General features: G+C 37.6%; 3 protein-coding genes across 4 annotated transcripts; 1 reads left to right on the plus strand and 2 right to left on the minus strand.

The window, feature by feature from the left end:
- Positions 1-466: 466 nt before the first annotated feature.
- On the plus strand, positions 467-10732 carry LOC119993827 (putative 1-phosphatidylinositol-3-phosphate 5-kinase FAB1D). Of its 2 annotated transcripts, none has more exons than XM_038841107.1 (13): positions 467-619; positions 1771-2066; positions 2189-2222; positions 2308-3021; positions 3711-3855; positions 3932-4273; positions 4962-5735; positions 5978-6288; positions 6987-7113; positions 7562-7717; positions 8056-9567; positions 9644-9910; positions 10112-10732. In XM_038841107.1, the coding sequence occupies exons 2-13, from the start codon at positions 1826-1828 to the stop codon at positions 10406-10408; spliced, it is 4920 nt and encodes a 1639-aa protein (XP_038697035.1). In that variant the 5' UTR covers positions 467-619; positions 1771-1825; the 3' UTR covers positions 10409-10732. The 2 variants fall into 2 exon arrangements, with proteins under 2 accessions (XP_038697035.1, XP_038697036.1); XM_038841108.1 differs by having other exon boundaries at positions 468-623.
- A 1190-nt stretch (positions 10733-11922) lies between these two features.
- LOC119993828 (ubiquitin-fold modifier-conjugating enzyme 1-like) lies at positions 11923-13373 on the minus strand. The gene is made up of 3 exons (XM_038841109.1): positions 12972-13373; positions 12832-12893; positions 11923-12290 (listed from the first exon to the last, which is right to left on the minus strand). The coding sequence occupies exons 1-3, from the start codon at positions 13302-13304 to the stop codon at positions 12161-12163; spliced, it is 525 nt and encodes a 174-aa protein (XP_038697037.1). The 5' UTR covers positions 13305-13373; the 3' UTR covers positions 11923-12160.
- A 1142-nt stretch (positions 13374-14515) lies between these two features.
- LOC119993487 (RING-H2 finger protein ATL77-like) lies at positions 14516-15139 on the minus strand. Its single transcript, XM_038840642.1, has one exon. The coding sequence runs from the start codon at positions 15137-15139 to the stop codon at positions 14516-14518; it is 624 nt and encodes a 207-aa protein (XP_038696570.1).
- Between the last annotated feature and the right edge of the window lie 883 nt (positions 15140-16022).

Genomic DNA, 16022 nt, shown 5'->3' on the forward strand with positions numbered 1-16022 from the left:
CATGCATATTCCGCCCTAGATAAATTCATAATTATACTATCGTCCAAAGTGACCGAATACCCTAAATAATTTTATATTTGGGAATCAACTTTTGTGTTTATTTGAATTTCAACCACTCAAATCTTTTTTTTTAAAGGACTTTTGTCTACTTCACTTTCCAATCCATAACATTGGCCATCGGGCATTAGAATTTCTTTTGTCTACTTTAAGGGACTAAAGTACAAAAATCAAAAGATTGGGGCTAGGAATAAATTCCGTTTACAATGACGCGTACAGAATTTAATTAGGCCTAAATACAGACATAAATCTAGCGTACGTACAAGGATACAAATATACGCTGGCATTCGCGTATACATATACATATTAAATTTGACTTAAATACTGTGTGAACACTGTACTAGTGGACCCCACTTCCCGATGCACCTTTTCCTTATAATTTCTTCTTCATTCATTCTTGTGGTCACATCTCTGTAATTCTTTCCTCTCTGCTAAACTCTCCAATTCTTTGCTTCCCCTATAGACAGGGAAAATCCAGATATTCTTGTTCACTATGCTTGTTAGTATTACCGAGTGTTGGGCTGTCAACTACCATATCTTTGTCTTCTGGATTGCTTTGACAGTAAGTAATGCCTTCTTGCCTTTCTTGTTTGTTTCTTTAAATCAGAAAAGATTACCGTATATAATTGATGGGTAATTTTTTATTTGACCTTTTTAGAGCTCAAAAATGGAAATTTATTGATGAGATTTGTCTGGGCTAGTGAAGGATAGAATCGTTTAATGATTTTGAGTTCATATTGGAATCAACTGTATTAATTAGCATTTATAAGGTTTGGGGGCGTATGGGTTTTCGTTTTTCCTCATCAGGAAGATTGCTTCTTGCTTTCCTTGTGCTCTCAATAACCGTATCGTGGTCGCTCTTCTTGCCTTTACACAAGACTTGAAGATTCGAGTTTTAAGATTTGGGGTTTTTCTCTCTTCACTTGATGATTCATTCGATTTTGTGTTCGTTTCCGTTTAATTTTGAATCTGGGTTTGTGGTTTGACATAGATTTTGAATAATTTTGACTCTTAGTCGTTACTTGTTTTGTTGACCTCGGTCTGTTTGTAGTCTCACTTTCATCTTCTTCAGAGGTTCTGGTTCTTTTATGTTTTTCCTTTCGATTAGTAACTTAGATTTTTTTACCTTTGACAGGGAATCATCGAATTACGTTTGTTTTTTTCTTGTCTTGAAAATTTAATGAATCTGTGTTACTGTATCAGATTAGAATTATTGTCTAATCTGAGTCGTTAATTATTGCATCCTTTTAAGAACTGGGCTTTACATTTTTTAAGTTCATGACACCCTTAATTGTTTAACCTGAACCCTTTCCATTTGTTGGAATTTGTCTTTTCATTTTAAGTTTCATAGTTGTTTTACATGTTAGGATTTGGTTCATTAAGTGATATTTCTTTTCAATATTCAAAGAAATTACCAGATTGTTTTTCTTCGTTTGTGATCTTAATAAAGTTATTGCATGGTCATAGACAAATATGTATGAAGTTATCACTCTTAATTAAATTTGTGAAATTTGCATGTAGTTCTTTGCCTTGGAATCATCTTCTATATTGGGATTTGGTTTACTCAATGTGGGATTGTAATTATGAAATGGGTCTTTTGGAAAGCAATGGTATCAGGTTTTGTTAAGCTAACTATCAAACAGCTAGGTAAACGTAAAAATATTATGTGCTTCCTTGACAATCAATTTGAACCTTTTTCCCTTGACCAAACAGGCAAGCCAGGCTGAATCTCATTTAGAATAACCTGTCAGAGTTCTTTTCTGGATAGATGTGTAGCACGTGTCATTATTGTGGCATTGAACGTAAAAACACAAAGGACAACAAGAGGACGTTGGAAATTGAGAACTCATTACGCTTAAATGGTGAAGGCCCCATTTGGTCTTGTAAATTTTGTCAAGAGAAGCAAGATGGAGGATATATGAAGAAGGATGGTATGAGTTCTAATGTTTCACGAACAAGCAGTACAGCAATTTCGTTGTCAGGCAGTGAGAGATCAATCTCCAACTCAAGTAAATTTACTTTTATTCCTGTTTCATTTTTATCAATTTATTTATGTATTTTGAATATTTTAACTGCAGTTTCAACCGTGTGTTCACATTCTGATTCTTTCTTCTATCATCTGCCTTTTCAGGTGATCTCTCAGTTGATGCGAACATGTATAATCGGTATCAAACTTCTGCTAGGCAAAGATGCTGGTATTTTTTTTCTTCTTCAGGACCGCATAATGATAACTCCATTTAATCTTTTCAGGAGTAATCACGAGGGAAGTTCAACGGCCATTTATCAGGGGGATTGTAACTTCACATTCGATGGTCCATTGAAGAAATCAAGCTCAGAAGCTTCTGCAAATGAAGTTGAGAGATTAAACACAGTGAAAGAAACTACTAACCTAAAGCAAAGAATCATTAGAAATGAAAAGGATGCTGCTAGAGATGCAGAGGTGACAGAAGTCGTTAATGGTCATGAAGAACAAGATAATTTTGTCCAAAGCTCTAGCAGGTCCTTAGATGTAGAATGTGATATATATAATCCTGTTGATGATGAACTTGGTGCCCGAATTTGGGAAACTCCTGAAGCAGAGGATCCGGAGGATGAGATGGAGGGCAGTGTGGCTTACAATGACGACGACGACGATGAGTGTGGTGATGGCACAAAATGGGGAAAGCCGACTTCTTTGAGTCACTTCCATGATGAGGGCAGTGGAAACTACAGGTTTATAGAGGGAAAACAGAAAGCTATGCAAGAGGTGATCGATGGGAAGTTTAAGGCTCATGTAGGTCAGCTTCTTAAATCTGTGGGTTATGTTCATTCAGGGAAAGATAGTGAAAGTTGGGTGGATATAGTCACTTCTTTGTCGTGGGAAGCAGCAGCTTTTTTGAAGCATGATGTACTTGATAGTAAGACAATGGATCCAGATGGCTATGTCAAAGTGAAATGCATTGCAACTGGTGCTCGTAGCCAAAGGTAATATTGATGGACTAGCAGAATCTCTCTCCCCCTCTCTCTTTGATTTTAAGTTTACTAAGTAGTTACTTTATGAGCAATTTAGTTATCAAACGTGAGGTAATCAACACAATTCTAAAAATTTTCGGACGTTTGTTACTACCTCTATGTTGTCATATGCATCTCTTAGGCATTGTTTGAAGACAATCTGTCTTGTTCAATGTGTAATAATAAATATGAGCCTTTTTCTCTTGAAAGTTTCCTTGTTTGAGGAAGCAGATTCGGTTATTCTGCTCTTGACATATTGACAGCATAGGAAAAAAAATTATGGCAACTTCTTTGTCATATCTGTATTAGCTTTTATCTGTTCATATATGCCTTTGTCACTGGCCACCGTAATGGCACTTTTAATGTAGCAAAAGCACGAGCATAGACTAGCAATTATGTTTTTGTTCTGCATTAAATTAAGAAATATTGTAACTGCATAATTGCTGGGCAAGGATGTACCAACTTTAGAAAAGCCCTCTATAATTCTTTTTGTCCCCTTATTTTTGGCACCCCTTGCCACACTGTAATAAATTATTTTTTTTTTCGCTTGAAAACTTATGTACCTCTGAAGTGTCACTCACTAAAGGTCAATTCCTTTTGCCTGTTGATAATAATGCTATCACCTTATATTAAATCCTCAATTATTTAATATATTTTTGCAGTCAACTAGTCAAAGGGTCGGTCTTCAAAAAAAATGCTGCACATAAGCGCATGCCAACCACATTCAAGAACCCAAGGTTGTTGTTGATCCGTGGCGTCCTTGGTCAGTCTTCAAGTGGGTTATCATCATTTAAGCTAATGGATCAGGTAAACTTGTTGGAGGGTCTTCAATATCGACACTATTGGTCTCTTATAGTATTTTTCTGATAATTTGTTTCAACAGGAAAAGGATCATCTGAAATCTCTCATTGATATGATAGAAATATGTCATCCTAATGTGGTTCTTGTAGAAAAGTCTGTCTCTCGGGATGTCCAAGAATCTATTCTTTCAAAAGGAATGACACTAGTCTATGACATGAAGCTCCATCGCCTTGAGCGAATAGCTCGTTGTACTGGTTCACCAATCGTAACATCTGATACTTTGACTAGTCAAAAGCTGAGGCAATGTGATTTCTTTCATATTGAAAAATTTGTTGAGGAACATGCTGCTCTTGGTGAAGGCGGGAAGAGGCCAAGTAAAACGTTGATGTTCATTGAGGGCTGCCCTACTCATTTGGGTTGTACGGTGAGTTTATGATACTTCCCATTTTCTTCTCAAATACCAGGTAGTGGAGGCACTTGTACCGTTGTAGATAGATGTGGTGGTACGTGTTTGCATGTCCATAGTAATAAGGTTTTATGAATTCATTCTAAAAAGTCTGGCTCTTACATCTTACATTGAATACTGCGTGACCCTCTATCATCTGAGTAATTCCAAGTGTTTGGGGTCTTTCGTCTCTTTCATGGTACGTCAAATACTTCGTGTGATATTCAACTAAAACTAAAAAGATGAACGGTTGATCTTATTAAGATCTCTCTGTGTTGTAATTTTACCTTTTATTTTTTTATGGGGTTGCTCCCTGGGGCGGGGCGAGGGGAGAGAGAGCAGAAAGCCTTTCCTGAACTCAGAGTGAGTTGTTCTCTCTCTCCCTCTCTATAAGCTATTTATTAACTTGTTTTCTATCAATATTTGTGTATATTTTTCTGAGTGCTCTTTTATTCTTTTGGGAGGTTATACTTATATCCATTAATTAGCACAATTTTCTTTCTTTTTTACTTAGGTTTACTTTACTTCCGAACTTATCCTTGAAATCCATCTTGGACAGCCATGCTATAAATTGTAGATCGATTTTTTTTTTCCTGTAATTTTTCTCAAAATATATCTCGTGGCTTCTCAATGAGAACACTGGCTTATATATGACGTTACATTGCAGATTTTGCTGAAAGGAAGTAACAGTGAGGAATTGAAGAGAATTAAATATGTAGTACAGTGTGCAGTGCTCATGGCTTATCATTTAATTCTTGAAACTTCTTTCCTTGCTGATCAAAGGGCAATGTTCTCTACCATTTTTGCGGGAGAAGTAGATATCCCTCCACAAGATCAAGAACCTCCTTTTCTTGAGGGCTCTGCAGCTGAAATTGGACAGTCTACGATTGATATTCCCATTTCAAATGGATTCCATGAAGACGGTGCCCATAATTCGAACATCAACTTAGAAGCCAATACCTCATTGTCTCATGTGCCATACAATCCTGCCATTCTTTCTGGTTTAACTTCTCTCTCAGCCTCTCTGAAGAAAGTTATAGGAGATAATTTCCCTCTTGCCTCATCTGCTTCGTATAAGTCCTTGTCTGCATACTTAGGCTTTAATGGGAAGGATCCTAATGGTCATATCACAGAAGATGTTCCAGTTTCAACAGTTTTGGAGCCTTCTGATCATTCTGAGATGGAGGTTAAAGGTAATTCTGATGAAGAGCAATCACCTAGTGAAAGCCAGGATGTGTCTTTGGTTTCTGGCAATGATGAAGTGCAAATTAAGGATGACATCGACACTGTATTGGATTCTCAGAGTATTTTGGTTTTGATGTCCATCCGTAATGCCTTAAGAGGATCTATATGTGAGCAAAGCCATTTTTCTCATATTATGTTCTATAGGAATTTTGATGTTCCCCTCGGGAAGTTTCTTCGGGACAATCTACTGAATCAGGTTTGCTGAGCTTCCATTTTTTCAGGGATAGTAGTCATTTTGCTTCTGAATAAGTTAGTTTTTTCGGACCTCTTTACTAATTTATAGTTTTGATGGACACAATTTTTTCCTGTTTTCTTTATTACAATTCAAGTAACCATCAATTCCACAATATGTAGGGATATAATAGGTTACGAACAGGTGCTCCCTAGATTTAAGTTCCACTTGAAGTTTACACTGATGCAAGCTGCCATGTTATGCAGAAAAGCCAGTGCAAGACATGTGGTGAATTGCCAGAAGCTCACTTCTATTATTATGCACATCATAATAAGCAGCTCACAATACATGTTAAGGGGATTTCCAAGAGTTTGCCTGGAGAAGCAGAAGGAAAACTTTGGATGTGGAGTCGCTGTGGGAAATGCAAAACCTCAAAATCCACCAAAAGAGTGGTGATTTCCACGGCTTCTCGTGGTTTATCTTTTGGAAAGTTCTTGGAACTGAGCTTTTCTCAATCATCTAATAGATTATCAAGTTGTGGCCATTCTCTGGAAAAGGACTTCCTTTATTTCTTTGGGTATGACTTCATGTATCTGGCTTCATTTGACATTTAATTATTCTTTTGGGTGTTTTGGTACATCTGATGCTGCAACTCTACTCTGCCAGAGCACTTCCTCTTCTTACAATTCTTTATGTGACGAATTTCTGGAGGGCGACTTATTTACCAAACCGTTCAGTGAGAATTTATTTAAAGCTTTAATAAATTAGCATCTTCTTTTGTTTATCATTTGGTTAGGGGGAACAAAAATCAGTGTTGGGGAACCAGGGCTTGAATGTCTTATGATAAATTTGCCACTTTTCTCTCTCTCTCCGGATTTGGAGAATTCCATCCCACAAATGTCCTCTTTCCATAACTGAAATTTGAAGTACAATAAATGAATCAGCCGTAATACGTGTAACAGTGGAATGTTTTACTCTCTTTAAAACTGATAAAACTCGTAGTACAAAGAATTTGAAGAACTATCATTATATATATTGGATTCTTTGAGTCTGAGATTTGGCTTGCTCTGGGACAGATAGATTGTGAACGGAAACTCTTCCGTGCAGAGAAGAGTGCACTTTTTTTAGAGAAATTTTGGGAGTGAAATTCACTTTTTGCTGATGAGCTGTTGGATTTGATTAAAGATTACATTGTGCAAGTCGTTTGCTTTGTTTATCAGCTCTCATATGATTAAATATTTGATTGTGCTAAGGAGTTCTTTTTTGTGACTGCAGATTAGGCTGCATGATTGCAATGTTCAGATACTCACCAGTTACAACTTACACTGTATCTTTGCCTCCTCAGAAGCTGGAGTTCCGAAGCTCCATTAGACAAGAATGGCTCAAGAGAGAATTCGAAAATGTATGTATACCTACCTTATGTCTGATTTGTTGATTCCGGATGATGCTTGGATTTGTCTTTGTTTGAGTAATATATTTAAGATTCACTTCCTCATTAACTTAAGCTTTTGGATAATTGGTGTTTCACATGGTAATAGAAGCCTTTGGCAAGTTTTGGGTCATAGGTTTGAGACTCATCTCCCACCTAAAAATTTAATTAAATTAAATGTTCCATGTGTTGGGTCTTCCAAGTTAGGGATTAGTTCGGCCCAAACGTGAGGTAGAGTTGTAGACTAGCTAAAAATAAAAGATTAACATTCTCATCAGTTTTAACGTTTGGTAGATAGTATTTCAACTTCAAATTTTTGCATAACATGTTTTCCCTGTGCCGTTTGTATTCCAATCTTCTAGGACATTTATTTGACTAATTAATTGTCTTGAATGATAACTAATCATTTTTTCTCCTGAAGGTATACACAAAAGGGTTGTTGTTTTTCTCTGAGGTTTTGAGTTCTTTGAAGAAGATGAGATCTCAATTTACTTGCGCAACTCTTATTCTTCGAGGCTCTTTGAAAGAATTCTCTGATATTGAAGAGATGCTGAAGCAGGAAAGTTCTGATTTCGAGGTTAGTTTTCTGAACTTGTGCATCCAAAAGTTGATTGTATTCAGCGGAAAAAATTATTGCAAAACAATTTATGCTACAAACTCTCGAGCACCTTACATAACGTCCTTAAGAGTGATTTTGTTTCTTTTGCAATGCTTGAACCTGTGTAACCGGGTAATCTTGCTTTTGTTTGGCTTGAGAAATGTTTAAATTTCTTGGTGTAGGAAATAAATAATCCATTTGATTCACTTGTAAAATACAAGTGGATTGCATTGTATCTTTATATTATTTGTATGTGTTCAAGTACTGTAACTATCTTATCTTTTGCTTGATTGCATGCATTGCTGTCAAAAATTCAGACAAACATTCAGAACGCTGTTGCAAAGAATGGACATCTGGATCAGGTGCTTTACAAACTTCTGAGTTTGAATCGATTACGGTGGGAACTTCTGCTTGAAGTATGCATTTGGGAGCGACGCCTGTATTCACTTCTGTTGCCTGATCCTTCAGTGGTTGACATTATTACCACCGACAAATCTGGGAACAAGCAATCTCAGTCTAAGGTAGATGGTGCTACTGACACAGGAAATGGGAGCAGAGTAGATGCTTTGGAAAATGGTGATAAAGTTTTGAACGATAAATCTGATTTTGGATTTGAGTTGGGTACAACTGTTGAAGCAAATGAATATTTAAGTAGAGAAATCTTTGTTGATGGTCCTGTACAAGCATTCGGAGAACAAGACGATGTACATAACACTACTGTGGCTGATGATTCTGAAAGTACGAGGGTGAATGGATTGAGAATAAATGGATCACCCAACCAAGAGTTCTTTCTCAAGCGTGACATCTCTGAACATCATCTTTCTGGTGGCATTAGTAGTCAGGCAGAGAGCTTTACTTTGGCCAATGATTTATCAATGGATAGAACAATTCCAATTTCCTCAGATCTCAACGATATTGATTCTTTTGTCGATGCAACCATATCTGGGAAGGGTGTGTCTGATCATTCACTGGTGTCCGACATGGAAAACTCTAATGGATGGTTTTGGATGCCATTTGCTGAAATCCGAGAGACATATATGAAGGATCTTCAGAGAGGTTATGTTCCAAAATTTCAATCAATTAGTAGCCACACTATTGAGAACTTACCCACGGCGTATCAACTTATCACCGAGGAAGGTGCAAGGTTGCACATTCCTCTTGGAATCAATGAATATATTGTCTCGGATTATGAGGGTGAACTCTCGAGCATAATTGCTTGTGGGCTGGCATTTTTAAAAGACATACCTGTTTCAACAGAAGTTCTGGACCAGTATAACAGGAAAGACAGTGGCATTGCTGGTAAAGTAACTGAGAGTTTACACATTCTGAGTCGAACTCCGACTATTACTTCCCCACATTGGTCTTCAACCAGTTCTTCAGATTCTGATTTGGTCCATTCTGCCGTAGGAATTTCTTCTGAAGAGTCACGCTTCTCTAGCTTTGATGGGTTGACTTTGTTGGATGCTTTGGTTCCTACAGAAACTCTTAACCCAGAAGTGTCTCTGGGGTTTACAAAATCACTTCCAAAGGGTAAATACAGTGTAATTTGTCTATATGCCAATCAGTTCCATGATCTTCGGAGCCGTTGCTGCCCATCTGAATTTGATTATATCGCTTCCCTCAGTCGTTGTAAGAACTGGGATGCTAAAGGGGGAAAGAGCGGATCCATTTTTGCTAAAACACTTGATGATAGGTTTATCATTAAAGAAATTAAGAAGACTGAATTCGAGTCATTTGTAAAGTTTGCGCCACATTATTTTAAATACATGAATCAGTCATTTGACTCTGGAAACCAAACTTGCCTCGCCAAGGTTCTCGGAATATATCAGGTATATTATATTGTTTATTATGTTTGATTGCATTAACTTTATTTCAGATTCTAAATGCTTCAAGTATGTTTTTCAGGTAACAAGTAGACAAACAAAAAGTGGGAAAGAAGCAAGACACGATCTGATGGTGATGGAAAATCTAAGCTTTGCTAGAAACATCACTCGCCAGTATGATCTTAAAGGTGCTCTGCATGCTCGATTCACTTCAGCTGCTGATGGCTCGGGAGACGTACTTTTGGATCAGAATTTTGTAAATGACATGAATTCTTGTCCATTATATGTTAGCAGCGAGGCAAAACGTCACTTGGAACGGGCTGTTTGGAATGATACGACTTTCCTCAACGTGAGTGCACTTATATAATTCTTTGAACTTAACGTTAATCATCACTGTGTCTGGAATCTTCTCTTGGATCGAGTCTGCTTATCAGTCCTATCTAATTCCTCATTTCGGGAGGCATATTTCATGACATTGTATATAGCTTCCATTATTAACAAAGGGTTGAGTTTCATGGCTAACACATTCTTCATTCTTATTGTATGGCAGTCCATCAATGTAATGGATTATTCTCTACTAGTGGGAGTGGATGCCCAGCGCCGGGAGCTTGTGTGCGGGATAATTGATTATCTTAGGCAGTATACCTGGGACAAGCAACTAGAGACATGGGTTAAGTCTTCACTTGTTCCCAAGAATTATTCTCCCACTGTCATTTCTCCAAAAGAGTACAAGAAGAGATTCCGAAAGTTCATGAAAACTCACTTCTTGAGTGTCCCAGATCATTGGTGCTCACAGACAACTGCTTACCCTTGCAGACTTTGCGGCACCAGAGACGACAGTTCTTGACAGAGTCCCGAAAGCAAGGTCGATCTAAACGGTTTACTCCCTACATTTCTCTACCTTATGCAACTATTACCATCATTTTTTATGCCAGAGTATAAATACTGTAAATACGCCATTGTCACGGTTCATAGAACCCACCCATTATTTTGCATTTTTTAGCAAAATTCATGGTCTTTTTTTGTTTTGTTTTAGTAAGTCTGCTACATCCAGGTTGCTGTACCACTTTTTTTTTGTAAAGCCTCTATTGAGAAAATGTAGACCCTAGTAGTGGTTTAAGGTTCATTTTGAAGCAATGAAATCTGCAGTTAATGGTTGTTTCATGCATGCAATATCTAGCCATGTTTCTTGCATCCTTGGGACCAACCTTGTTTGGCTAAGAAGTTAGAAATTGATGGTCGAATTGGATCATTGGTATGATTAACTGTCAGCCTCTCATTGCAATCCTTGATGCACTCCAAGCTCACTGAGAGTCGTAACAATGCCGATTACAGAATCATGTCTATAACCATCCTACTCTCCTCCTTTGCATAATGGAGAGAGAGGGCCAAGGCACTGAGGATGAAGCTTATTTCTACCTGAAAGGCGACACCACCAATGAATCTCAGTACATTCACATTATCATTGCAATCTTGAATGGCACTGCTAGGCTTAATGTTATTCTACCCACAGCCACAATCATGGCTTTCACAATATTTGCTCCCCTGCTTACAAATGATGGCAGATGCACCAGTCTGAACCACTGGCTAATGTGGTTTCTCTTGGGGAACTGATGGCAGCCTCCTGTGACCTCTTCATGTTCACGGACGACAAGTATGGCCTTTCAATGGAGGAAGGGGCAAGACCAATGGTGCTAACTGATTACCGGCTAAGATGCGCTGATCTTTTCCATGTCATACCTTTCTTGCTTTTGCAGGGTCACAACATTTCTCGACTCTATACAGAATTATTCTGGTAATATTAAGTATTTATGACCACAACACAAATGCGCATTTCTGTCAATGAGACCTTGTGAGACCAATGTTACGATGACAATCAAAACCACAACAAAGTTTTAATCAACTCAATCTGCTAAAAGTCAGATGCCATCTATTCCTACACCTTCCATATAAGAACAAATGTTATGCTCATTGAGAAGACCCAGGAACGAGCAAGTTTTTGAACAGAAATGGTGAGGTCGACAAATAAATGAGGAAGCCAAAGGAGATACAATTAGGAGCAAGCGATCTGAAGTATAATGCTGCATTGACTCAACTACGCTCTAAAAGTGACTAGCATAAAGTCCTTGCAAAGAAAAAAGAAAAATAAGATCCAAACTTCAGCCAAATTTGGCCTGATATGCTGGTCCAACCTAATCAAACTGCCTCTTCGCACGATAAATGAAACAAGATGTGCAGTTTTTTTTTTTTTTTTGGGATAAACAGTGATGAAGCCAATGTGTTTTGCAGCTCTACTAATGATACCATTAGGATATAGTATATACATCCACTAATCGATATGATAAAAAGAGTAGAGGAATGGATAGCTGGGAAGTGCTTAATGAAGTAAAATTTATACCAGAGGCAAGATAATTTCAAGATTATTCCTGTGAGTTATGACACAAACCTGTAAACTTTTGAAGAAGATACAACCCTCACTAAACAATTACACATCCATTAAAGTGCACAGTTAAGCCTCAAGAACTTATTTTCGTTGTCTAAGCTATAACCTATAGCATTCAAGTATTACTTCTATAGCCTGAATGCCACATTTGGTAAACTAAGACTCACTGGTTGAAGTAGCATCGTCTTTGTGCTTAATCATACCAGAATCCACAAGAATAGGAACCTCAGCCGCAAGCCATGGTGCAAGCCCCAAACAGAGTGCATGCGCAATACCAAACCTTGGGCTGCCAAGTCAAGAATAAGCATACTACCAGTTAAAGGAAACATAGAACAATATTTCAAGCATGTGAGTAATAAAAATTTCTAAAAAATGCTTGAAATTATGATAGTGAAACTAAACCCTAAATCATAAACCCTAAGACCACTAATGTCCGCATAAATTTCTTGACCTGTGCACATTTTCTAAAGTAAAACTTTAACAATTTCACAACTTAAGAGTTAAGAATATATATATATATATATTTAACAACTCCACAGTTTTTTCCTTTCTCATGCATAATGAACATTCCAATTCAACATACGAAATTCTCCATTTTTTTCAGTTAAAAAGTCTACAATTTTTGTATTTCATGCATTATGCTTGGAATTCTAAACTAAAACCATGAACCCTAAGAACATTAATGTAAACATACAGTTCTTGACCTTTGAATATATTCTAACATAGCCATTCAACAATTATACTCTTTTTTTTTTCTCATTCAAAATGTACATTCCAATTCGTGACACAAAGTTCCAATTTTTCTGTTAAGAAACAATAGGAAGTACCAATTTTTGGCCCAAAGAGGCTTGAAATGCACAGTCAAGCAAATCTTCCCTCCTCTGTACATCTGCAAACACGAAAAAAAGGAAACTCAAATTTAACCAAAAACCACAACCCACAGGAGCACCAAAGAAACAATTTTGACCTTCTGGGTCTTGCCGTCGAGTTGGGGGAGCTCGAGCTCGGGAGCGGTGGAGGGGTAGGTGATTGGGATATCGAATTGGAGATCAAATTCGTACTTGAGGAGGTTGTGGACGTACCAACACTTCCCGGTCCAACGAGTGCCGTCGCTGTTGGCGGCGGAGATACGAAACCAATCGTTGTCATTGGACTTGTTCATCTGTGTGTAGGCGATCAATGCCTTGTACTCCTCCTTCAACCTCTGCGTCCATGCCGCTCCGTCTCTCGGACCTGCTTTGGTTGACAGCAGAGGAATTTGTGTCAGCGTCGACTTCGTATTGGGATCCCACCCTTCCATTTTTGTGGATCCTTTCTTCCACACCTGCAAAAACCCTCGTTAGTCCCACGCAGTTCTGATTTCTGAACGCTACTTAATTTATTTTATTATTTAACGTGATTAAAATTATTAAATTAAACCCAAATTCTCTTTTTAAATAGAAAAGTAATTTCCACCGTCTGTTTGTTTTTCTTTTATTTAGTTTTTTTTTTTAATCATTGGGAAACCACCATAGACCCAGTCCTTTGAGGCGAGTCCTATATTATAAACCCCAAGGGGAGAGTCCAGTTACCTCCGCCAAACCTTCGGGCAAGTCACTTGCCAGTCCTAGAGGCCCAAGACCCAACAGACCACTAACTAACACCTATCCAAACGTCTACGGCACATTAATGCGAATGTTTCAACTCGAAGCTGGGGTAGACGGATATCCCGTTAGTCCTCAAACCACTGGACCAAACAAGCGGGGATCTTTTCCTACTATTTTAATCAAAATTTATTTTAGGATCCTATTTTAGCATAAGTCCAACCATATCTCTCATTTCTGGGAGTCTAAACAGTCGATTACGGTTGATTTTTTAACAATAAATTAACTGACCTATCGATTGGTTAACATCAATTTTGGTAGGTTATTTAGATTATTTGATCGGTTCTCATGAAATTTTTTAAAATAACCGACCATTCGATCGGTTAATCATTCCGTTTGATTATTTGGGTAATTCATTTCGTCATTATATCGAATATTTTTGACCCTCATTGTCTAAACTTTCATACTTTTCTTTAAAAAGGGGTAAAATATACCTTGACCCCCTCACGTTTGTCAAAAAGACATATTCTCCCTCTAGGTTAGTAAAAGACACTAGTCGATAACCCACATGACAAGTATTTAAACCAATAAATATATAACTTTATATGATAAATATTATTAATTGTTCTAAACCTAGTTCTAGTAGATATGATGAGTAAAGAAATAAATTAAAAGCAAGATTGTCCTCGCACAATGAGGATTCATGGTGACACTAAAACTCAATCCCAAACTCTATTGAAAAAACGCATTAAAGAAAAATATATAGAAGAAACAAACCCTTATTGCAATCTAATTATTTAGGTAATGTTGCCCAATACATGCACAATGTATATGATTCAATAACAGATATGATGATAGCTGCCCACTGGACTCCCGCTTTCGTTAAGAGTTATTGACTATCTTAGCATAATGCTAAACCCTAAACTAATTAATCCGACAAGAGTTGTTGACGGCATATTGGACAAGTATCAGCTCGTTGCAACCAACGTAGTATGCAACAATCATGGAACACATGGTTGCATGGCATGCGAGCGACCGATACTGACGCTAAAAACTCACCCAAACAAACACAACACACACCATCACCACCATCAAATCTCTCTTTCTTTAATTTCAACAGCGCAGAATCCGATGCTCCTTTCGCTGCCTTCTCCTCCTCATCCTCCTCGGGTTCAGAACAAACAAGTACCACATCGACCAAGAAGAAAAAACTCTCGAAACAATCTGCGGAAGCTGTCAACGCACGTACCCTTGAAGCCACGCATTGGACTAAGAAATCCAACTCGTCATCGTGAAGAACATCGTCGTCAAACGAGGGTGCTTGGGAGAGATGGGGTTTGAGGAGATGAGGAAGGGTTATGGCTTCTCTAGGGTGAATGTAAAGGACAGAAGGGGTTGTGTCGGTGACTTGGATAGTTCCCGCTGTGGTTCCATCGTCTACATAATGTAGGTATTGGTGAGTGAAGATTATTTTCAAGATGTTGGCTTCGAAGGGTATTTGGAGCTTTTGGCCTCTCACACGTACTTTGATTGCTCGTGTAGCCAATGCCATTAGATCAGGGTTTCCTAATTAATCAATGCAGAAGAAGGAATGAAGGTATGAAGGAATGGAGGAATGAAGGAAGGGTGGGTTAATATTAATACCTCCTAAACTCCTATCCCATGCTTACTCGGATTAGGATTTCTACAATGCATGCATGGTCCAAGCCCACTTCAGTTTCAGCGACATTGTTACTCGGCCGAGTATCTAAGGCCCAGCTCTTCCTGTTGATTTTCTTCTCAGACCATGTTAATGGGAGACACGAGAAAGTTTAGTTAGGGCTCACACATGGGATCCCACACTTATTTAAAGTGTGGAATTCATCTAACACCATTCATTTTGATGTAAATGCGGATCCATACGTGATGTGACTGTGCGTGAGTTGCAATGCTATATAATATATATATAAATATAAATATATATAGGTCAGATAGTTGACTCTTTAAGAACCCTAATCAATTATTGCGCCAGCCATCAATATTCATGACCGCAATTCACGATATCTAGAGAACACCAACCACATTCATGCAACCCAATTCTCGAAATCTAGAGAACACCGTTAATTTGTTAGAAAAATAACAGTCAACGACTCAACATAACTCAAAAACAAATAATCTTCCATACCCACATTAACGATATTTTCTGCTTTAAATTTAACGACTTCCGTTAATACATTGAATCCAGAACCTTTTATTTTCCTAAGACCGTCTCACTTAATATTATTTAGACCCATAAAAATACCTCCTTAAGTGATAGAGACTTGGTTTTTTTTATATTTTTTATTTTATAAACTGAATCATATGATGTGGGATATCTTGCTGATTTTTTTCATCTTTTTTTTTAAAATATATTATTTTCAAAATAATATGAGCATGGAAGTTGAAGTTCTAGATGC

This window comes from Tripterygium wilfordii, chromosome 23, assembly GCF_013401445.1.
Source record: "Tripterygium wilfordii isolate XIE 37 chromosome 23, ASM1340144v1, whole genome shotgun sequence".
Taxonomy (NCBI): domain Eukaryota; kingdom Viridiplantae; phylum Streptophyta; class Magnoliopsida; order Celastrales; family Celastraceae; genus Tripterygium; species Tripterygium wilfordii.